General features: G+C 45.8%; 1 protein-coding gene across 1 annotated transcript; it reads right to left on the reverse strand.

Annotated features, from left to right (window-relative positions):
• Window positions 1–638: 638 nt before the first annotated feature.
• On the reverse strand, window positions 639–7,730 carry SNCB (synuclein beta). The gene is made up of 6 exons (XM_043988431.1): window positions 7,597–7,730; window positions 6,481–6,612; window positions 3,617–3,658; window positions 3,271–3,389; window positions 2,100–2,189; window positions 639–1,340 (listed from the first exon to the last, which is right to left on the reverse strand). Exons 2-6 carry the CDS (start codon window positions 6,599–6,601, stop codon window positions 1,308–1,310), a joined length of 405 nt encoding a protein of 134 aa, XP_043844366.1. The 5' UTR covers window positions 6,602–6,612; window positions 7,597–7,730; the 3' UTR covers window positions 639–1,307.
• Between the last annotated feature and the right edge of the window lie 17,262 nt (window positions 7,731–24,992).

Genomic DNA, 24,992 nt, shown 5'->3' on the forward strand with positions numbered 1-24,992 from the left:
TCCTACCATCCCAGCATGATGCCCTCCATGGTCCCTCCAATCCAGTTTTTGGTGGGGCCTGGCACATAGAAAAATAGGTCATCTGCCTGAAGTCGGATGGGAGGCGGGGCAGGAGTGTCTTGATCTCCTAAAACCTTGCTCTGACCAGGCACGATAGAAATTGAGAAAGAGCTAAGAATCCCCCAGAATCATAGGAACTAACCCTGGGATGACAAGCTTCACTGACCCTTGACATAGCAGGACTTGAGAGGGAGGAAGGGGGAGGTGAGAGCTTCAAAAAGGAGAGAGGAGACAAAGCTAGGCATAGCAGGTTCGGGGGGAGGGGGGGGGGATTCCATTTCTAGGGAACAGGTGAAAGAAACAGTTTCAGCATAGAAAGGAAGTCTCCCAGAGTTGTGTCTTAGGTCTCAATAGATAGATATTGCATTTGGGTCCAGGGTCCAAGGAACAAGGATCAGGACCAGGAACAAGTTAACCAGGCCAAAACTGGTCACAAACAAGGGCCCGGGACTAGCACCAGGACCAAGATCAGGTCCCAGAGTTCTGTTCAGGGATCCAGGTCAGGAGCCAAGAGCCCAGGCTTGACCAGAGTGGGGCTGCAAGTGTTCTGGAAGGGGCTGAGGCCAGCACAGGATAGGTACAGACAATTGGCTTTATTTATGGACACACTGGGGAGTCCCGGGATGGGGGCAGCCCCATGACACACACACAGGAGGGGAAGGGTGTCTCCATGCCACAGTCACAACACACACCGCCCAGGCCGGGTCAGGTTGGGGGTGACTCCAGTGAAATTTTCAAAGGGAGGGCAGGGGACTGAGGAACTGGAGGTAGGGGATGGAAATCCATGGCCTGGCTCCTGCTTTGGGTTCAAAACACAAGTTCTTAGGTCCTGGAGGGGGTCTAGGCTACTCTGGGGAGCCCCAGGGACCCAATTATAGGGAGGAAGTCTAGAGGACCCAGGCTCACCCAAGGAGCCCCAAGCCAGGCAGGAAGTACCTCAGTCTTAGCCTAGGCCAGGATTGAGTTTGCCTAACTTTGTTTAAAAACAAAAGGGCCATGCTGTATCCCACCTTGGGAGAGGGGGTGGCTGGGGAAGGAGAACTGGGAGGCTTCCAGGCTCTCCACCCTGCCCGCTGCCCCCAGGAGGGAGGGAGGGACAGACACCAAACACAGACTTCAGGGAAGGGGAGAGGAGCTTGGGTCAGGAAGGTCTTTTGTTGAAGGGAATGGAAGTAGGGATTAGCCCTGGCTCTGGGGGTCGGGAGTCGGTTATTGTGCTGCTGGTGGGAGGGCCAGAGCCCGGCCCATTATGCTTCTGGTTCATATTCCTGGTACTCCTCCTGTGGGGGAAGTTGGGGTGGGGAAAGAGATGGAAAAGAAGCAAAACAGATTTTAGACCAAGAGCCATAACACTGGAAGATTCCCTTCCTTTTCCCCTGTTCAGGACTTCTCTCCCCCAGGAAACCTCCCTCCTGACTCACAAAAGCTGAGTCTTTGGTCTTAGCACTGCCACTAGCTTTTGGAGACCTTGGCCAAGCCCTCCCAGGGCTTTTATTATTCTCTTCTGTAAATGAAGGAGCTCAAACTAGATCGGGGTTCTTAATTTTATGTCTTTGGCAATCTGGTGAAGCCCAGGAACCCCTTCTCAGAATAAGGTTTGTAAATGCCTAGAATTACATCTATAGAATTGCCAAGGAAAACAAGTATACTGACATACAATCATCAAATTGTTTTTAAAGTCCCACCAACCCTAGGTTAAGAACCACTGGACTAGATGCCATCTAAAGTCCCTTTTCACTCTAGCATCTTGTGTTCTGTGTTCTTCAGTCCCTTCCAGGCCTGACTTTCTGCGATTCTCCCCATAAGCAGAAAGCCGAGGCACCAATTGGAGGCAGGAGGGTCCCACATCCCCCATGTCCTTTCCTGGAGGAGGAGAGAGAACTGTGGGGGCCTCCATGCTGCCAGGAACTCCACTCTCCTCTTTAGCCTAGGCTTCCAAGGATAGGGCAAGAGAAGGAGTTCTGAGTCTGGGAAGCTGGTCCCTGAGAATCCCATTCTCCCGGATAGACTTCAATGCCTACTTCTAGTGCTGAGCTTACCTGGGGGGGCTCTTCATAATTCTCTCCTTCAGTATCCAGCAGTGGCTCAGCCATTGGCTCTTCCCCAACCTCCTGGCCCACTTCTTCTGGCTAGAAGAAGAAACAGGGGAACAGAGGAAGGGGCTTCAGTACCCTCTCAAGACAGCTACACTGACCCCAGGAAGGAGGGTAGGAAATGTAAGAAAAACAAGGACCAGACTGGGTATTTCTCCTACTTCTTCCCTTATACAACCCTCCCTCTCCTACCTCAAACTGGCAAAGGGGAGAAAAGGCATGGCTGTGGAGGTTGGGGGCATCTCTTCCTAGAGACTGTCCCTCGATCTGCCCTGCCATGAGCCCCCTACTTTGCACTACTCCCCCCCCCACCCCCCTGTGGCCTGGTTCCTTCAGCTGCTGCTATTCTGGGATAAGCTGGGAGGCAGCCGCTGAATGGTGAGATCCAAGACTCTCCCCCCTCCCCCTTCCCAGCTGCCACCCAGACCCAGGCAAATACCAACAGACAAAAGTGTGTCTGCTGACCACTGCTCCCCCACAGGGCACATATGTGGTTCAATTGCATGAAGATGCACAGATATCATGGGGTACATAATGTAACCTGACCGGACAGGACTAATACCTATGACACATAGGCCCGTATGTAGTCACACGTATAGCAAGCATGCCTGAAGGCTTTAATATGTCTCTGCTTTATATACCTGGGTGACACATTTTATGGACACAGGGCAATTGTAGCCATGTGTAGCTTGCTTGTGTTTTTAAGGGTACCTACATACACCCGAGGGGACACCTGTGGAATGCACAGAGGGGTACCCAAGGATCATGCACACATATAGCACATGCACTAGACTAGTGAATAATATTTTCACCAATTATGTGTGATTTGTACACTATTTGCAGATAGCATAAGAGACTCATGGGATTAGAGCTTGACTCTACTCACCTAAGGTCGCATCTGTGCAAACACTGATGTGCAAACACAAGTCACACTGATATGGAGATGCCACCCTTGCATACAAACATGCAACAGTACAGACATGCTCTCATGCAAACGCAGAGGCCACTAGATGCTGCCAGGGTGTGTCTGAAGTGGGGTGGGGCTGACAGGGCCGGGCGGGGCCTGGTTCTCCCAAATCCCTCGCAGATCCTGGGCCCACCTGCAGGGGGCGCTCACCTTCAGGTCGGTGGGGAACTCCTCTTTCTTCACCAGGCCCGTGGCAGCCGCGATGTTCCCAGCCCCGGAGAACACCGCGCCTCCTAGCTGGGATGCTTGCTCCTTGGTCTTCTCGGCCACTGCAAGGTAGCCCGATGGGGATCAATGCATCACCCCAGTGTGGTCAGGACTGGGAGAGCAGGCCCCTCCCCGCTCCCACTCAGACAGCTGACCCTGCCCATTCTCTCCCACAAGACTGAGTTACTATCCCTCCCGCCTCCCAGGATAGCATGCTATCGTAGGGTACATCCCAGGCTTCCCAGGGCAACACCTGGGGCAAGGGCAGAAGGGAGGAGGGGGCTGGTACCTGATGTGACGCCTTGTACCACACCCTCCCGGGTCTTGTTTCCTGGAGAAAGAGAAAGGTCTGGGGTCAGAGAGTGCCCTCTAGTTCAATAGAATGAAAAGAGCAAACTGGCCCTAGAATAAGAAGACCTGAGTTCAAGTCCAGTACCTTAGAGTCATTTCCTTTCTCTGGCCTCTTTTTGTCCCTTTGTACCATAAAGGGCTCAAATTATTTGATTTCCAAAGTCTCTATGGCATTTTATGATTAGGGGAGGGGTACAGAGAATTCAACTAGTAATTAACCCACCCATCAGACCAATCTGGCTCCAAATCCCAAATCTGCCCAAGCTAGGGAATCCTCCCCTTCAGGTGTGTGTGTGAGAGAGAGAGAGAGAGAAAGAGAAAAGAGAGAGAGGAAAGAGGGAGTGAGGGAGAGGGAGAAGGAAAGGGAGAGGGAGGGAGGGAGGGAGAAGAGAAGAGAGAAGAGGAGAAGAGAGGAGAGGAGAGGAGAAGAGAGGAGAGGAGAGGAGAGGAGAGGAGAGGAGAGGAGAGGAGAGGAGAGGAGAGGAGAGGAGAGGAGAGGAGAGGAGAGGAGAGGAGAGGAGAGGAGAGGAGAGGAGAGGAGAGGAGAGGAGAGGGAGAAGGAAAGGAAAGGGAGAGGAAAGAGAGAGAGAGAAGAGGGAGAAGAAAGAGAGGAGAGAGGGGAAGAGAGGAGGGAGAGGAGGAAAGAAGGGAAGGAAAGGGAAGGGGAGGGGAGGGGAGGGGAGGGAAGGGAAGGGAAGGGAAGGGAAGAGAAGAGAAGAGAAGAGAAGAGAAGAGAAGAGAAGAGAAGAGAAGAGAAGAGAAGAGAAGAGAAGAGAAGAGAAGAGAAGAGAAGAGAAGAGAAGAGAAGAGAAGAGAAGAGAAGAGAAGAGAAGAGAAGAGAAGAGAAGAGAAGAGAAGTAAGAGAGAGGAGAGAGAGAAAGGAGAGGGAGAGGAAAGAGGAAAAGGAAAGAGAGAGGAAAGAGAGGGAGGAGAGGAAGAGGAAAGAGAGAGGAAAAAGAGGAAAGAGATGAAAGAAAGAGAGAGGGGAAAGAGGAGAGGAAGAGGAAAGAGAGGAGTCTGGGGTTCTTGAGTTGGACCTGGGAGAGCTTCCTCAAGATCAGGGCAGGCCTTGGATGCCAAGGGAAGCCAGGTGGGCCTTTCTTCAGGAGAGGGCAGCTGGACAGACTAGGCACAGGCAGCCACAGCCCCTGATAAGGCCAGTCTTGTCCTTGTTCTCCCTGCTGCTGTCACCTGGTGGTCCTGAGGTAGAGAAGCAGGTCTTTCTAGCCACCAACAGCTCCCAAGAGCCCTCATCCCACTGATTCTGTTCTATGGTAAAATTTCCCCTCCTACAAAAGAGAAACAGACCTGAGGCTGTGGGCATCACTAGTGAGTTAAGTATTTTGGAGGTTTAAGGGGCATTTGTTAACAGGAACCTCTACACTGTAGCTCTTGAAAAGGAGATCTTATCAAAGGAATAGGATGGTCCAGGGCTCCTTAAGCCAAGAGAGATGAGCAAAGAGTACCTCAGGGAGAGTTAGAAAGAGATAAGAGCAGGCAGGAACAAGACAAAAACAAAGGTGATGTTAAATTGTAGAGAGGCTAGAAAACCAGCCTTTAAAGAGGATCTGAGGGAAAGATACATAATGAATAGACAAGAAATATGTGGGTCGTACCCCAATCTGACAGAGAACCATGAAGGACAGTAGTTTTCATTAGACAACAAAGGGGATGGGGAGCTGGGCACTGAGCAGGTGAAGAAAAAACAAAGGAGGTTCTAGGCAAGCCTGGCCCTTAGCCTAAGGGGTGGAAGAGAAATGATAGGGGGAACGTTGCTCACCCAGGCATGAATCAACATGCATTTAGAAAGTGCCTGTTATTTGCCAGGCACAGTGCTAGGCTCTGAGAGCAGCACTTTAGATTCACTGAATTCAACTTATAAGGGACCTTAAAGATTTTCTAATACAATTCCTTCATTTTACAAATGAGGAACTGAGGCACAGAGAAGGAAAGTGACCCGCTCAAGGTCACAGAGCTACAAGATGGAAGAGTTAAGCTTCAGACCCAGCTTCTCTAAGTCCAAGCTTCCCAGACCCCTGTTCTCTTGGCTGACACACACTTTTCATTGCACTCCCCTCTCCCCCCTTAGAGATTCCTCTCAGTTTCTCTTAAGTCTAGGAATCTTTTCAGACCCTTAGATCTGGTACCAATACCATGCTGACTAAGGAGTATGATGATGAGGAGAAATGAGGAGATTCCTCAATAACTAGAGGGCAGCATGAAGGGGTAGATGGAGAAGTAACCAGGAGATACACAGTGTCACCCACTGAATCCCTACTGACCCCTGCTTACCCCCCATTAGTCCATCATCATAATAATGATGAGGCACATTTCTAAAAGGTTTATAAAATACTCCCTACAACACCTCAGTGAGGTAAGTAATGCACATATTATTATTTCTCTTTTAAAGAAAAGGAAAATGAAGCTCAGAGACAATTCCTGAAAGTCCTAGGATGCAATTTAAAGGCACACGGCTAAATTGTTCTGTCTCCATGTCCAGAGCTCATCCCATGACTCCACACCACCTTTGACTGCTCCAACACCTGAACCCTGATCCCTCCCATAGTGATTCCTTCTGTTGACTCATTGTTCTGCTCTCTCACCGTTAAGCCACTTACTCCTGTTCACTCCCTCTTTACTCTTCATCTCACTCCCTCTCTACCCCTCTCACTGACCCATCCTCCACCCATGACTTCCATACTCCAACCCCTGCTGCTCCACTGAGATGGTGTCCTGGGTAAAGCCTGGCTAGTCTGCCTAAGTCAGACCAGGTCTGCCTGGGTTCAGGGGGACAGTTCTCACCGACGTAGAGAACACCCTCCTTGGTCTTTTCTGCAGCCTCTGTGACCCCCTGTTTGGTCTTCTCTGCAGCAGCTACCACGCCCTCCTTGGCCATGGACAGGCCCTTCATGAACATGTCCATCTTGCTGGAATCTGTGGGGCAGGACACAGATGACCTGTTGACCTCAGAGTGAGGTATCCTGGGGGAAATCCCAAAAGTGGGGAAGGGGAAGCCCTTCCCTTTCCCCTATGCCTCCCTTCACAATGCCTCCTCTCTGAGGCCCCTACTTTCCTCAATCCAGTTCCCTGGGGGAGGCCCCTAACCCTTCCTATTCACAGTGGGCCAAAGTCCCAATGTCCTTGAAGCCCAAGAAATCGGGAGGGGCTGAGGATTTCTTTATGGGGGCTTTAGTGGAGTCAGAACCACGGCACCGACTGGGGGGCCACACACATTGACCCACAGACGTGCACTGACGCATGCTCAGTCACATAGGGACACACGAAGTCACACGCGCAGGCACACACGCACCCATGCCATGAAGTGGGGGGTTAGAAAATCAGAGAGGAGAAATGAGGTTGGGGGCTGCACGCTTCGCTTCTACGGAGATGCATTTCAAGCTTTCTCCTATTCCCCACTTTTCCCCAAAGCCCCAGTACCCTATGCTCCCTCCTCTCCACCTCCCCCAGGGAGCTCAAACCCCTCCCCCAGACCTAAGGCCCTGTTCCCCTTCCTCGTCCACCTCCAGACCCCAGGCCCTGTCTCCTCCAATACCTTTTCCTCATCCCCAATTCCCTTACACCGCGAGATACCCCGACCTCATCTCCACTTGCAGCCCAGAGCCCTGTGTCCCTCCCTCCCCCAGCCCCAGGGTGACCTATGATTCTTCACCCCCACCCCCAGCCCTAGTACTCGGTCCTCCTCTCCCCCCAAATCCCTTCCTTTTACAACAGACTCTCTCTTCTCTCCCTCCCCCCCCTCCATCCCGCAGCCCTCTGCTCTCCCTCCTCCCAAGCTCCAGGGCACCTTTTCTCCCCCCAACCGTCTCCAGCTCCCCAGCAGCCCTGGCATAACCCCCGACCTTCCCCCCACCCCGCAGCTTTTTCTCTAGCCCTTCTCCGGGCGCATGGCTGCCTCACCTGGGCCCGGCTGACCGGGCTGGGGATGGATGGGTGGACGGATGGATGGATGGATGGAGAGAGAAAGGGAGGGATGCGGCGGTGGTTGGTGGATGGAGGGGCGGCGATGTCTCTGCGGGAAGGGCCGGAGCCGAGGCAGGGGGGCGGGGGGCGCTCAGATGTCTCCGGACTGGCAGAAGGGCTGAGCCATGGAGCGTAGCGCGGTCCGAGTCCGAGGTGACAGCTTGTCCCCGGCCTTCCGTGTGCTCTCCCAGGTTCTGTTTGTCTCTCGATTCTCCCTCCCCAGTGTCTGCTCCCAGTTCCCAGCTCCTCTCTCGGCCGCTGCGGCAGCTATGAGCTCTCGGCTCCCCCCTGGCGGCCCGAGCAAGCCCTGCTTCGGGGAGGGAAGGGGAGGGGGTGGTGAGAGGGGCGGGGCTCGGCTCGGCTCCGTCTTCGTGACAACTTGCCCAGGGCGGGGCCAGGTCAGAGGGCCTGTGTTCCTACTTCAGAGTCAAAATCTGTGTATCTCTATGCATTATTAGAGCTGGAAGGGGAGGTTAGAGGGGAAAAATAGGATCGTAGACCCAGAACAGGAAGGAGTACAGCCAGTATAACTTCTTTATTCTTCAGGAGGAAACTGAGACCCATAAAGGTTAAAGGCTTCACCCAAGGTCACACCGGCAGCACAGCTGTAGAATTAGCATTCAAAGCCATAATTTACCACTTAAAATGAAAGCTTTCCCCACTGCTTCCATACTGGAGATGATAGGACTTACACCGAGGAAGGATCATGTATTAGAACTCCCTTATTTTACAGATAAGGTAACTGGTAGAACCAAAAATAGGCAGAGAATCTCCCCTAAGCTCCCACAGGGGATAAAGAGTAGAGTCAGGATTTGAACTGAGGTCCTCTGACGTCAAACAGGGTACAGTTTCCGACACTTAGGCTGTTGCTCTGATCCCCAGGATGGGATCCCCTTTTGTCCCAGTTTCCTGCCCAGTGTTGGGTATGAGCTCATGGGTTTGGAATTAGAAACATCCTCTCCTCTCCCTTTTCCTCAGGCACCAAGATATAGGGGGGGAAACATTGTATTTAGTCAGAACACGGCTTTTGGTCCATCTTCTGACACATTTCCTGGCTGTCCCCCTTGCCTGAAATTCTCTCAATCCTCATTTCTGTCTTCTGACTTGCTTCAGGTCCCAGCTAAAATCTCACCTTCTGCAAGAAATCTTTCCAGGTCCCTCTTCATGCTAATTCCATTCCTCTGTTACTTATCTCAATTTATCTTGTGTTTACATCTTGTTTGTACAGTTGTTTGCATGTTGTCTCCCTGATTAGACTAAGAACTCCTTGAGGGCAGGAATTGGCTTTTGCCTTATGTTATGGGGGAAATTGATGGGGGTTTGGGGTAAGGGTCTTTAAAGAATTACACCCGGGACAGCTAGGTGGCGCAGTGAATAAAACACCAGCCCTGGATTCAGGAGGACCTAAATTCAAATCTGGCCTCAGACACTTGACACTTACTAGCTGTGTGACCCTGGACAAGTCACTTAACCCTCATTGCCCCACCAAAAAAAAATTATTATACCCTCTTGCACACAAATGCAATTAGAATAAAATAATAGTTTATTTAGGTGTTAGGGAAAGGAAACCAAGAGAGAAGTCCTTGGACTTTTTCTCATGGGGAGAAGGCATGGCCCAGAGGCGTGGCTCTCTGAGATACCTATCTCCTCAAGCAAGAGACAGGCAAATACTTTTATAGAGGACCAATGGTGGTCCAATGGGGTAATCATCTGACTGTGGAAAGTTCCCTTATTGGGGGTAGATCATCCCCCACTGGTGGTGGCTGGGGGAGGTTGGGCGAGAGGCAGCTCTCATCTCTCAAGCCATCTCTGTCCCCTTCATGCCACAAAGGCAGCAGCCACACCTAATCTTATGTCCCCGTAGGGTGGGGGAGACTGAAATGAAGGGTGATGGTCCTAGAGCTAACTCAGTCCAGATCAGGTGCCGATTATCTCTTTAGGTGTGTCTGTCCTTTGGTTTAGAAGGTTCTTTGATTTCCCCCAGAAAATTTCTGAGGTACCCCAGGCCCTTAACACTTTCTTTGTATCCCCAGCATTTAGTACAATGCCTGGCACATAGTAGGTGATTAATAAATGCTCGTTGACTTGACTGTGTAAACTTAATTAAGTCCCCTTACCTCTCTGAGTCTGAGTTTTCTCTTCAGGAAAAATATCTCCACTACTCACTTTACACAGTTGCTGTAAAGAAAATGAAATGGAAGCTATTCTTCTAGCCTTGATTTAAAGTAAGAAGATGTGGATTCAAGCCATGACTTTATCAGTGTGGCCTTCAGCAAGTCACTTCACCTTTCTGCAACTCAGTTCCCCAGTTTGAAATGATAATACTACAATTATAGACTTTGACTTGGAGAGGATCTTAGAGATCATCTAGTCCAACTTCCTCATTTTACAGATATGGAAACTGAGGCCCAGAGAGGTAAAGTAATTTGCTCAGAGTCCCATAGGTAGTAAGTATAGAGAAGAGCCAGGATTTGAACTCCAAATCTAGTATTCTTTGCATTGCATTACACTATCTGCCTATACTGTGTGAAAAAGTAATTAGAGGGCCAACTTTGGAGTCAGGATGGCCTGTGTTCAAGTATCTGACACATGCTGACTCTGTTACTGGGAGCAAGGTACTTAATTTCTCAATGCCCCAGGGAACTCTTTATGGCTATAAATTGCAGAACGGTTGGTTGCTCAACTGCATCTGTGGAGGGAGTTTCCTCACAGGCTCTCTCCACCAAGACACATTTTCCAAATCACAAAGCTGTTGTGAGGAGAGCACTTTGTAAACCTATATTGTTCTAGGAGTGTCAGGAAGAAAAGAGGCTCAGTCCTCATGCCCTTTCTCTCCTATCCTCTTAGACTACTGAACTGATGTACGAGGAAGGGTCTGAAATCCAGGATGGGTCAAAGTCAGGTTAAGGCAGGGGTCAGGGACAGAATTAGGGACAGATTTAGAATAAGAGTGAATGAATGAGCTGTGTGACCCTGGGCAAGTCACTTAACCCCTGTTGCCCTGCAAAAAAAAAAAAAGAGTGAATGAGTGGGGGAGTGGAGGGAGGCAGCTAGGTAGTGCAGTGGATAAAGCACTGGCCCTGGATTCAGAAGGACCTGAGTTCAAATCCGGCCTCAGACACTTGATACTAGCTGTGTGACCCTGGGCAAGTCACTTAACTCTCATTGCCTCACCAATTAAAAAAAAAGAGTGAATGAATCACTTCACTGGTTTCTGTATTAGAATGACACTGATTCCTATACTCATTGAATCTAGGGTTGTAAGGGTGCTTAGAAGTCATCTGGTCTAATCCCCTGTTGAATATTAAATATGGTTTTTGTACCCTTCCTCCTACAAGATAATAAACAGGTCAGAGAAATCAATAATATTTCCTACAATTTGTTCACACAGATCAGAGAAGGCTTTTTCTGCCTCTCCTACCAGAAGTAGGTACTTCACAGAAACCAGATCAGAGAATGGATAGGTAAAACACAATAATGATTTAATATTTTGTCCTGAGAGGAAATATATAACACATGATCATGTGAAGACTCCCCTCCTAAGAGGGAAGCTCAGAGACTCCCCATTTTTGAGGGTATATGTGGGGTTTTTTGTCCATTGATTATAGGACATTGTCAGTTTCAATAGTATGATACAGAAGCAGAGGCAATTCAATAATTTCAGTTATAACAAGTATGGAGGAAACACCAAAGCATCATGATAAGATTACAGGATTCCCAAAAAAAGGGTTTGGCAAGGATGAAGATGCCCAGATGTCACCATAAGATAGGGACTTACTATCCTGAGGGAAAAGAAGTCACTAAGTAGGGTCTTTTATCTTCTAGCTGTCTGAGTTCAGTTTCGAGTTCAGTTGAAGGACATTTTGCTCTTACATTAACCCAGGGTTTCTCATAAAATATACTTTTGGTGGCACAGTGGATAAAGCACCGGCCCTGGATTCAGGAGTACCTGAGTTCAAATCCAGCCTCAGACACTTGACACTTACTAGCTGTGTGACCCTGGGCAAGTCACTTAACCCCCATTGCTCTGTAAAAAAACAAAACAAAACAAAAACAACTTTTGGATAATAAGGTACCTCCATCAAATCCTGGTGATCCATATATTCATATTAACACCCCTCATTTTAAGGACGAGGAGACCAAAACTGAAGAAGGAAAAGTAACTTGCCCGAAGGCACACAAGTAAGTGATACGGCATTCTAATGTGCCAGACTGAGGCGCTCTCTCATATCATTCTATCTCTTCTAGTAAAAAACAAACCCTAACCTTCCTGAACACTGCGATCAGGGTCAGGAAAAAAATTCAGGCCTGAGATGGGGTTAGAGTTAAGGGTTAAGGTTAGGAATAAAGAATAAGGTCAAGGTTTGCTTCTTCCCCATGACAGATCTTTCAGACGTATGAAGGGGCCAGTTATGTCTTTTCATCTCATTATATAATTCAACCACTATTTCTTAAGTGCCCATTATATTCCAGGCACTGTTCTAGGCTCTGGGAGACAAAGAGACAAACATGAAGCCGTCCCCCTGGCCTCAAGGAGCTTACACTCTACTAGAAAGCAACACACTTGTGGCTTACAAAAATTCCAGTAGACATCTTCCACTCTCAGGAAAGCACTGCAGATTCAGAATGACAGAATTGCAGGCTCCCCTAGGTCTGGGATTTGTTTCCCTGATAATTCCATTGCAGGTTTCAAACAGGGCTAGAAGGTAGAACTGAGACCCTACCCCCACTCCTGGGGGTACTACATTACTGTTGGTTTCTGAACTCACTCTTCTGAAGATAAACTACTTTGGGCCAGCAACTTCTCCTTACCCTGGGACATTACCCCTAGGTTCAGATCACTTCCTCATCCACCCTCGATCTATGAGTGGGAACTGGGTAATGAATAACAGAGCTGTCAGTGGGCAGGTATATTAGCAACTTGTCCAAGACTGGGCCTCTGAGTGAAGATCTGCCCTGGTTTATATTTTCAGTCCTCTTCCAGTATGCTCTGTAAGGTATGCTGGTGGCTAGACACTGTCCTTCTCTGCCTATCTTCCTATGCTGACTGGATTAGAAATATGACTGGTTCCAACTAGTTTTTTTTTTAATTTACCAGTCAGGATTCAGTCTGGTACCTTTTCTAGATCTTTGTTCAGGATTTGTTTGGGGGAGTTCAGATATACTTCTTCCTACTTCTCTGCCATCTTGGCTCTGCTCGTAAGTCTAAACCTTTGTTATGTTACAAAAAATAAGAATTAATGTTCTAACAATGTCCTTGGTCTAATTTCCTGGGCTCTCTTGATTAGAGCCTAATCAAAATAGAAATTGTTCTTAATTCTCTGGGAAGGCAAAACTGGTAGCTAGATGAAAAAAGTAAGAGCCCCTTAGTTGATCCTTTACTAAATCAATAGCTCATTGTTGACCCAACCAATTGGTCTTCCCTTTCTGGGAAGACCAATATTCCCCTAGAATGGGCCCATAATCTTTGATCAATAATACAAAAACCCTAAATGAAAATCCTGTACTTTTTCATTTTTGCTTTTGTTGTTTTCCCCTATGGAATTTCTCCATCTCTTCTCCCCACCTCCCATCCCAATATTGCCATAAATGTGAACTGGAAATGGTTTAGCATGAATGAGAGATGATATTTTTTCTAATTAGAGGAGAAATTCTATTAGCTAGAATTTATCTTTATGCAAGTGGCATATACATAAATAAAATGTGCATCTAACATATTTTAAGTAAATGAAGGATGTACGTTGTTCTCCCCCACCCCCTCCACTTGGTTTGATCGATGATAAACAAAGGATATATTTAGTCACAACTAAAAGAACTTCACTGTCTTATTTAATATTCCCTATTTTGATTAGGTCTTACATTCATGGGAGCTCAGGAAATTGGACCATGGACACTGTTACAGCATTAATTTTTCATTTTTGTAACACATAGAGAATACTTGGGCTTCTACAATATTTTTCAGGCCCCTCACTATCCTGGCTGCCCAATTCTGAAAATATGCCAGTTTGTTATTTTTTTTTTTAGTGAGGCAATTGGGGTTAAGTGACTTGCCCAGGGTCACACAGCTAGTAAGTGTGTGTTACGTGTCTGAGGCCGGATTTGAACTCAGGTACTCCTGACTCCAGGGCCGGTGCTCTATCGACTGTGCCACCTAGCTGCCCCCAGTTTGTTATGCAAACCCTGGTCCCTTGACTCCAAGGTCCTTCTGAAAATTACAGACCTAGCACATAACACAAACCTTTGGATTTCCTCATCTATAAAATGAAGGGATTCAAATAGATGCTTTCTAAGCATTATTCTAGAACATCCCATGTTCTAGAATCTAAAGATTCATTCAGTTATGATATGCTGTGTTCTAAGGAATGTCCTTACCACCTCTGACTTTCCAGGGTCTATAGCCTTACATAATGTGTCAAAGTATGGATGGGTTAAAAGCTAGCAAGTTAGGCTAATGACGAGGAAGAGTAAGCAGAGAGGGCAGCAAGCTAAGGTGGCTTTATCTGGATATACCAAAATATCTGTCTTTCCAAATAAGCCAACTATTGTAACTCTAGCTGCAGGAGCCCCTGATCCTCAGAATCAGTTCTGTAGTTTCCATTTAACAAGAGGCTACCTTGAGCAAAGACTGGACCAAAAAGGGGAGGGAATGGAGACTGGAGGTGGAAAATGCCTCCCTTGTAGTGGAAGTTAGAAGACTTGAGGTTTGTTTGGTTTTTTTTTCCTTAGGTCTATTCCCAAGGTGCATAGTACCCATGCAAAGAATGTAGAATAGAGTGGCAGAATTGGCAAAGACCTCAGGAATCACCTAATCAAAGGGGATCAGAGGATTTGGAATCAGAAGGGAGTTGGAGAGCATCTAATCTCTTCATTTTACAGATAAGGAATATGAGTCTTGCTCTAAGTTACACAGGTAGTACAGCCAGGATTCAAACCCAGGTTCCCTGACTTCCAATCCCATGCTCTCTTCTTTTATCATTTTGCCTTTTTCATGAGGTGAGGAAGCTAAGACTTGTAGATGAGAAGTGATTTGCCCAAGGTTACCCAATGGGTCAATGGCAGAGTGGAGGCTGACAATCTGGGCCTTTTCCCACTGCACCCCACTTTTGCCTTATCTGGCATTCAGAGAAACATGTTCTTTTTTTTTTTGTGAGGCAATGAGGGTTAAGTGACTTGCCCAGGGTCACACAGCTAGTTAAGTGTCAAGTGTCTGAGACTGGATTTGAACTCAGGTCCTCCTGAATCCAGGGCCAGTGCTCTATCCACTGTGCCACCTAGCTGCCCCCAGAAACATGTTCTAAGAATTTATGTGTTAATTTTTGCAAAGAACTTAGACATTTTAAAATAAAAATTATTGCATAAATACATTTAAAGGAGAGGAAGGAACCCAATTATCTGGGGACCACTGAGTAGGGAGGGGGCATCTCCCAACTAGGTAGCCTAAGCCTGCACTGAGCCTTAAAGGAAATGGAAAATTACAAAGGTAGGGACTAAAAGGCAAACCGACTGTCAGAAGAACCTTCTACATACTGAGAGCTGTTGAGTACAATAGGTCTGACACTTGAATAAAACATTTTGTTGGAGTCAGAATTCTGACTCAGTTGATTTCCTCAGTTGGAGAGTTGCCATCAGGGCAAGTACTATCATCAGGGAGATGGTGATGGGGCATACAGTTGTCAGTAAGACCGAGGTTAGGAAAAACAATTATAGCTCCCATTTCTTGAGTCCTTTATGTTTTATGAAGTAACAATAATAATAACGATGACCATTTTGTCATGGTGTTTTAAGGTTTACAAAAGACTTTGCATATTCTTCTTAAATATTCCTTTTTTTTTTTTTCAGGGCAATGAGGGTTAAGTGACTTGCCCAGGGTCACACAGCTAGTAAGTGCCAAATGTCTGAGACCTGATCTGAACTCAGGTCCTCCTGAATTCAGGGTTGGTGCTTCCTTAAATATTCTTTTTTTTTTCTTCCTTAAATATTCTTATCTGATCCTGAAAATGGCCTTGTGAGGAAGATGCTCTTATTATTCCTATTTCACAGATGAGAAAACTGAGGTCCTTAGATGTTAAATGACTTGCCCAGAATCACACAGGTAGCAAGTGTCTAAAGCAGGGTTCAAACTCTGATCTTCCTGACTTCCAGTCTTCCATTTATCCAAAGAGCCACCTTTACTTTGCCATGAGGCAAAGACAGCGAACTTGAAACCTGTGTTTAAAACCCTGCTTTGCCACTAGTTTACTGGATGATTTTTAAGGGCTAGTCCTTCAAATTCTGACAGTATGTGACTCAATGAGACCTCTGAGATAGGTAATATATATATGATTATCCTCATTTTTATAGATGAAGAACGTGAAGCTCAGAGAGGGCAAGGGACTTCATATAAACTCAGAGTTGGAAGACATTTTAAAGGGCATTTATTCCAACCAAGATCTGAACACAAATCCCCATTGAAACCTACCTGACAAATGGTTATCCAACATTTCTTGAACATCTCTAGGGAAAGGCAACTCACTACTTTACAAAGAAATCTATTCTTACTTTCAAATAGCTCTAATGGTTAGGAAGGTTTTTTTGCAAGTCTAATTTTGCCTCTTTTCATCACCTACCTATCCTTCCTAGTTTCACCTTCCAGAACCAGTCAGAACAAATACAATACCTCATCATGACAACCTTTCAAAATACTTTCATCATAATTGTAATAGCTTAATATTTATGTAATGCAAAGCCCTTTGCACATGTTATCTCACTTAATATTGTGATCCTCCCAAGAACCCTGTGAAGGAGGTATTATAAGTATCCCCATTTTATGGTTGAGGAAACTGAGGCTGAGAAAAGTCTTACCCAGGGTCACAGAACTAATAATCATCTGAGGCTAGATTCAAATTTAGATCTTTCTTAATTCTGGTCCAGTGCTCTATCTTCTCTACTCCATTCAACAGCAATCATGGCCCACGGCCCCCCTCATTCCACCCCCACCCTTTCCTCTCTTCTAAGATCATCCAAATAAAAAATAACTAGAACCTCAGTCTTTTTAAAATTTGTCTCTAACTCTTGATGATGATATTAGGGTTTTGAGGGGGATTAGAATCTAAACACTTCATTCTTTTTTCATCTCTTTCAGTTGATAGCGCACATTTACTTTTTTATATTTCTTTTGACCTCTGTGTTTGTATTTAAAAATTTATATTTAGCTCTGGTTTTTTCATCAGGAATGTTTGGAAGTCCTTTATTTCATTAAAGATAAACTTTTCTTCCTGTAGAATTATACTGGTTATTTTGCTAGGTAAGTTATTTTTGGTTGTAAACCTATGTCTTTTTACTTTTGTAATATAATATTCCAAGTTCTTTGCCTCTTTTTAGTGGTGGCTGCTAAATTTTGCAGGATCCTGACTATGTTCCTTAGTACTTTCTTTTTTTCTTTTTCTGCTTATAGCATTTTTTTTCTTTGACTTGGAAGCTCTGAATTTTTTTCTATGATGTTCTTGGGAGTTTTCACTTTGGATTTCTTTCAGGAATTGATGGGTAGATTCTTTTCTATTTTCACTTTGCCCTCTGGGTTTTTTTTGTTTTGTTTTGTTTTGTTTTTTAGTGAGGCAATTGGGGTTAAGTGACTTGCCCAGGGTCACACAGCTAGTAAGTGTTAAGTGTCTGAGGCCGGATTTGAACTCAGGTACTCCTGACTCCAGGGCCGGTGCTCTATCCACTGAGCCACCTAGCTGCCCCATGCCCTCTGGTTTTAAAAAATCTGGGTAGGTTTCTTTCAGTTTCTTGAAATATGATGTCCAGGCTATTTTTTAAATCATGGTTTTCAGGCAGCTCAATTATTCTTAAATTATTTCTCTTGAATCCGTTTTCCAGGCCAGGCTTTTTAAAAATGTGAGATATCTTGCATTTTTTCAAGTTTTTTAAACCCTTTTAGTATTTCTTATTGGCTCATAGGATAATTCACTTCTGTTTCATTCATTCAAATTTTCAAGGTGTCTGTACCTTGGGCAAGGTTTTATCCTTGTTGTATTAAGCTTTAAAATCTTATTGCTGGGGGCAGCTAGGTGGCTCAGTGGATAAAGCATTGGCCCTAGATTTAGGAGGACCTGAGTTCAAATTTGACCTGACATTTGACAGTTACTAGCTGTGTGATCCTGGGCCAGTCACTTAACCCTCATTGCTCTGCAAAAATAAATAATTAATTTTTTAAAAAATCTTATTACATGTCATTCCTCCAGAGCTTTCATTTCTTTTCTGATTAATTTCATTTATAAAATAATTTTAAACATTTTTTTTCATTTTTCTCAGAAATTTGAGCTGAATTAGTGTTGAAGTTGTGTTTTCCTTTGAAGTTTTACTTTTAGATATTTTAGAGTCATTTTTTTCTTCAGGGTTTTTGTCTTGGGTATCCTTGTCACCATCATAGCCCTTTATAGTAGGATTCCTTTTTTGTTTGTTTGTTTACTCATTTTTCCAATTCTTACTTCCCCAAATGGGACTTTGTATTTGGGCCAGCCTCTGTATACTTCTGGAGGAATTGTTTTGGCTTTTCTCAATCCTGTTTTGTATTCTTTTGGGCATTTCTGCTGCTTTCTCTGGGTCTTGAATGCAGAAATCCCTGGCTGTGCTCTTCAGGGATCATAGAAATACCTCCATCTAAGAACTTGCAAGCTTTCAGTTTACCCAAAGCACTCTGACTGAAGGTGAAGTCTGATGATTACCCTTCTGCTCTGGGCTTTTGCAAACTCCTGATTCAGGTTTGGATCTGGGCAACACAGCTGAGGGCTTACCCCTGGTTGGAAAGCTCCAAGGGACTATGGCTGGTTTTTGCCACCATCAGCTAGCTAGAAAGCTTTACAGGTTCAGAATGACAGAATTGCTGGTTTAGGTTTGGTTTGAGCTCTCTGAGCTGGTTATTCAGCTGCAGGTTTCAGATGGGGCTAGGGACTAGAACAGAGATCCTGCTCCAGGGTCAGAATCATACAGCTGCTGCCCACTTCTGCTCTTCCTCCTTATCCAGCACACAGCCTGAAGCCCATGACTTATCCTTGCCCTGGTCCACAACCCTAGGCACAAAACCAAGACTATGTCCATTTTAAAATAGATTTTGCTGTTTAGTCTATTGTATAGACTGAAAATACAAAGAAAATAAAAACAGCTCAGACAGTCCTGGCATGAGACATGAAGAGACTCTCTCTTGTGTCTGAGTATCTTTTCTGACCTCTCTCAGACAAAACAGTCTTCTCTAAGGCTGACTAGATTCTTCGCTGCAGGTTACTCCTCCCATTAAAACATATGGGTCACGTTAAGTGCAGCAATTGAGTAGACTATGGTATGGGTCCTCCCCATGGACTTGGTTTTGCCAAAGCCCAAGCAGCTCTTCGCTCCCTGCATTCCTTAAGCCAGTCCCCTCCTCAGTGTGCACTGGATCTGAAACCAGGCTCTTGGATACAAGCCATAGAGTTGGCAGATGGCTCCCTACACAGCAGGCCCTTCTGTACCACCTCCATTGCCTCTTCTTGCCCAAGTGCCTAGGCTCAGGCCCCAGTTCAGTCATGCTGCAAGGCTCCATGGGTTATACTACTGGCTCATCCTGTCCCCAGTGTCCATAGCCCTCTCTTTTTCCCTTTGCTGACCCGTGCTAGAAAAATGACTCATTCTTTTCACTTGGGTTTTCAGATTGATCCTGGATCTGGATTTTGCTAGGTCCCTTTTGGAGTAGTTGTGGTAGAGAGAGATAGACTGTACTACTTTCTTCTACTTTGACACCTTAGCTGGTCTTCCATTTACTTGCCTATGTTCACCTCAGTAGAATGTGAATTCCTAAAAAACAGGGATTCTTTCATTTGCTTATTTGTATTCCAAGCACCTACCACAGTGTCTGGTATATAGTAGGTGCTCAATACATGTTTGCTGAATTGAATGATCTTGAAGAAGTCTTTCTCCACGTTGGTTGTCCTCCTCTGGATACTTTCCAGCTTATCAATATCCTTATAAAAATGTCACATACATGGCTGGAGGTCATCTCAGGGGGAGGCAGGACTTTAGCTGAGACTTGAAGGAAGCCAGGGAAAGCCAGAGGTGGCGATGAAGAAAGGTCAGAGCTGGAAAGGTCCTCAGAGACCATCTAGTCTAATTGTTTCATTTTTCAGAAAAGGCAACTGAGACCAAGAAAGGGGAAAGGAATGATCCAATATCACAGGGAAGGTTAGTAGCACCCCAAAATAGAACCCAAAGGCACATGGCTAATAAATGAGAGAGCCCAGACTTGAACCTGGATTTCCTAGTTTTCAGTGCAGTCACTGTTTCCCATGATGCTCCCCTTCCTGGATGAAGTTGTGGGGGGAGTGAAGGGGAGAGGATCTAGTTAGTTAAGTGATTCTTTAGTAGTATGGCTGACCACTTTGGGGAGGTTTCCTTTTTCTTCTTAGCTTCTGTTTCCTCCCCATAGTACCAGCAGGGGGACTGATCCCATCACTCAGTATGGCAGGATTCACAGTCCTAACCTCTGTGTACTTCCTTGGCAAAGTCCTTCAGTCCAGCATGGTGAATAGACCATAGGCCTCAGAGTCAGGAAGCCATTAGGGATTTAATTCCTGCCTCTGACACATACTGAAGGTGTGACCCTGGGTAAGTCACTTCACCTCTCAGTGCTCCAGGCAACTCTCTAAGGCTGAATAAGCTGTAGAGCCGGTGCTGATCTACATGGGTAGAGAGAGTTTACTCACCAGCTGTTCCATAAAACATATGAAGGGCAGCTAGGTGGCACAGTGGATAGAGCACAGGCCCTGGAGTCAGGAGTACCTGAGTTCAAATCCGGCCTCAGACACTTAACACTTACTAGATGTGTGACCCTGGGCAAGTCACTTAACCCCAATTGCCTCACTAAAAAAACAACAACAACAAAAAAAAAAACCATATGAAATTACAGATGCAGTGCAAAAGAAATGAGTAAAGCAGTACAACCCCATAATATCGTCTGAGCTTCCTGATTGGCTGAGAATGAACCTATGCTTATAAGAATGGGTCAATAGGGTTTATTTTAGAGAACCCAAGTGGAAAAAGCAAAATTCAACTAGGATATATTCTGAAGAAAATATCTCATCTGGGGCCCACTCCAGGCCAGAGTAATCAAACCCATCAGTTATACATCTACTTGGACAGGTGATTTTGTATTACTATGAGCCTAGGAGAACCTCAGGGGCCCCAGAAGACAGAGGGTCACCCCCTTTGAAACTTAGCAGATTTTAAAAATATGTTCTCCTAACAATATTTCCCTGGTGTTTCATTTCTGAATGTGTAGAATCTCTTTTCTTTTGTAAAGAGAATCTAGCAACCTGGCTGCTATTGCCATCTGTGGAGGCAACACTCACTGTGAGTTCTCTCACCTCATGCTACCCTCCACTGAAAGCTGTGAAATCAGCATCAGCTCAGTCCTTTATCACCAGTACAGACCCAGGTAGTTGGGGGCAGGGGGTACTGCTACAGCAGGAGGCACCTCCAGGACTGGGTCTACTCTGCTGCCCCAGACCCTTGATGGGATTTAAATGGCGAATGAAGTGCCGCATGTGCTGCCCAGGACACACCTAGACTTTACCATTCAATTAAATTCAACCAACTTTTTTTTTTTTTGGTGAGGCAATTGGGGTTAAGTGACTTGCCCAGGGTCACACAGCTAGTAATTGTTAAGTGTCTGAGGCCGAATTTGAACTCAGGTCCTCCTGAATCCAGGGCTGGTGCTCTATCCACTGTGCCACCTAGCTGCCCCTCAACATTTTTTAAGAAGCAATGTGGAAAAAAAAAAAAAGAAAAAGCAATGTGACATAGTATCAATAAAGTCCAGTAGCTCCCTATAGCCTCTAGGATCCCAAGGCCTCCTCTATCACATGACCCCTAGGAGCCCCCATTCTTCTATTCTTGCACCAGCAACTCCTCTCAGTTATTAAGACAGAAAGGGACAGAAGAGTGAGAAGCTTGGTCAGGTCTGTCTTTCTTTACCACACAATTTCCCTAACTGCCATTACCTCTGATCTTCCCATGCAAGCACAGCTAGGTGATGGAGTAGATAAGAGTCCTGGACCTGGAGTCAAGAAGATCTGGTTTTGGGGCAGCTAGGTGGTGCAGTGGATAAAACACCAGCCCTGGATTCAGGAAGACCTGAGTTCAAATCTGGCCTCAGACACTTGAAACTTAATAGCTGTGTGACCCTGGGCAAGTCACTTAACCCTCATTGCCCCACAAAAACCAAAACAAAACAAAAAAGAAGATCTGGTTTTCACTCCTTTCTCAGATACTTATTAGCTATGGGAGCCTGGACAAATTACTTAAGTTCTCCAGGCCTGTTTCCTCATCTGTAAAACAAGGGGTTGGATTCAATGACCTCTAAGGTCTCTTCCAGCTCTAAGTCTCTGATTCTATGGGCAGCCAAATCCCCACAACTGACAGTCACTTCCCCCCCCCCCACAACTTTATTAGCATATTTCCATTTCCCGTTCCCATAATTCCATGATTCAGAGTCCCCTTGAAAACCCCTTCCCACTATTAACTCTCCCCTTTCCTGCTCAGCCCTCCCCTGGTCCTGTCTTTCTCTGTCCTGTCTTTCTACTGTGTCCCCTGGAAACCCCTTTATCATTAATAGGTTCCCTTTCATCTTATTATTCTCACTCCTTTTCTTCTCACATCTTCTTCCTGTGTTCAAGGAAACTTGGCTTTTTTCCAGAAGATACCTCATCCTTTTGTGTCTTTTCCAATGCTGATGGCTGCCTTAGAGCACCTCTTCCTTCAAAACCCCCATTCATGTATTAGGTTAGGAAGAGTATATGTGCTCCCCACTTCCAGACCTTTCCTCCACCCCCTCAATCAGCACCTTCTCCTCTTTTGAGATTTCCACCCTTTACTTCTTTCACCCTGAACAGGGAGCCTTGCTAGCTCCCAGATCACTCTTCCTCCTCCTCCTCCTCCTTCTCCTCCTCCCCACCTTCTCTCTCCCTTATTCCCTCTCCTTCTCTCCTGTCCCCCCCCCCTCAAATGTATTCAGATCTATGATTTCTTTGGAACTCTTAGGAAACCCCTACCAATTTAGACCTGTATGTGCTTTGAAATGTATGATATGTGCCCCACTGTACTGAGAGGTTAAGTGACTTGCCCAAGGTCTCACAGTCATTATGTTTCAGATGCAGGAATTGAACTCAGATGTTTCTGACTCTCAGGCCAGCTTCCTCTTTTCCATTATTTTGATTCTTTCTCCTTCCTTTCTCAAAGACTTCACCATGGGGCACATGGTCTTCCTCTCCACCCTAGCCATCTTTGTATCTACCCTGCCTAAGAACCCTTTCCTACCTATTAATTTCCCCTATTAATTTATCTGTGTTGTCTTCCTCCAGTAGAATGTGAACTCTTTGAACTTAGGGACTGTCTTGATTTTGTATTGCCACCCTCAGAACTTAGCATAGAGCCTGGTACACAGTAAACACTTAACACATGCTTTTTTATTCATTCATTCATCCCAATTGCTGCCTTCTGTAATTTGGGACTTCAATATTTGGGACTCTGGATATGTCAACAGCCCTTTGAACCTCTGACTTCATTGTTCAGAAACCTTCACCATCCATGGGATTGGACACACTTAGACTTTACTGTTCAATCAAATTCAACCTACATATGAAGAAGCAATGTGACATAGTATCAATAAACTCCAGTAACTCCCTGTAGCTTCCAGGATCAAATACAGAATTCTCTTGTGCTCAAATTCCTTCATAACCAGCCCCTTTCCAGTCTTGTACTTCCTCCCTGCCAAAGATTCTTCAATCCTGTGGCACTGTGCTCCCTACTATTCCACGAACAAGACACTCTGGCTGCCGCCCATGCTTGGAGTGTTCTCTCTCCTCATCTCTGCCAACTGGTTTCCCTGGCTTCCTTAAAATCTCATCTAACATGCCATCCTTTCCAGGAAGCCTTTGCCAACCCCTCTTAATTCTAGTCCCTTCCCTCTGTTCATTATTTGCTATTTATCTTATATAGAGATTGTAGATATTTGTTTGCTTGTTGTCTCCCCCATTAGATTGTGAGGTCCTTGGGAGGGGGAGGGAGAGAACTGTCTTTTGCCTCTTTTTGTATTGCCTGCACAATGCTTGGCATATAATACATGCTTAGGAAATGATTATTGACTGACTAACCGTGAGACTAACCTGGCTTCAGAGTCAGGAATTCCAAGCTTCAACTTCCACCTTTGACACATACTGACTGACTGACCCTGATCATGTGGTTAACAAGTATCTGAGTCAAGGTTTGGACGCAGGTCTTTCTCTCAGTGACCCCCAGGCTCTATATTTCATAACAGGGGCTAGTTGACTTAGTGGATACAAGTCAACTCATCTTTCTGAGTTCAGATATGGCCTCAGACACTAGTTGTGTGACCCTGGGCAAGTCACTTAACGCTGATTCAGTTTCATCATCTGTAAAATGAGCTAGAGAAGGAAATGACAAACCACTCCAGCTTCTTTGCCAGGAAAACTCCAAATGGAATCATGAAGAGTTGGACAAGACTGAAAAATGACTGAACAACAACTCTAGACAGCTGCTGATAGGCATTGGGGTGGGGGGTGGGGGTGGGGGTGGGGGATTTCCTCACTGAGAATTCTCTACACTTAAGAAATCACAGATCATCTCTCTCCCCACATACATTTTTAAGGTGCTAAACACTTGAGATACAAAGACAAAAATGAAAAAAAAATAGCATTCTTCTCTTCAAGGAGGTTACATCCTACTAGGGAATATAGCCTATAAACAGATAAGCAAATACAAGCTAATTAGAGGTGGGAGAGAGTACTAATAATCCAGGGCAGACTTCCTGAAGCAGGAAGCCCCTGAGCTGAGGTTTGAGGGAAGCAAAGGATTCTAAGCAGCAGGTGGGAGGGGGAGGGCATCATCCCACATGGGTGACAGACAGCTTTTGCAAAGGTTCTGAGACAGTAGGAGATGGAGTAACAGATTTGAAGAGCAGTAAGTAGACCGGTTTGATTGCAGTAGAAAATGTGTGAAAGGAAGCCATTTGAAATGTCTAGAAATAGAGACAGGGGTTTCAGTGTCCAAGTGAGAAGTTTATCTTTTTTTTTTTCCAGGGCAATGAGGGTTAAATGACTTACCCAGGGTCACACAGCTAGTGTCAAGTCTCTGAGGCTGGATTTGAACTCAGGTCCTTCTGAATCTAGGGCTGGTGCTTTATCCACTGTGCCACCTACCTGCCCCCAGAGGAGTTTATCATTTAGCCTAGAGGTAATAGGAAAACACTCCAGGGTTCTGAGATGTGACACACAGAGGGTCCAGCTTGGGATGCAAACAACACATTA

This window comes from Dromiciops gliroides, chromosome 2 (assembly GCF_019393635.1).
Source record: "Dromiciops gliroides isolate mDroGli1 chromosome 2, mDroGli1.pri, whole genome shotgun sequence".
Lineage (NCBI taxonomy): Eukaryota > Metazoa > Chordata > Mammalia > Microbiotheria > Microbiotheriidae > Dromiciops > Dromiciops gliroides.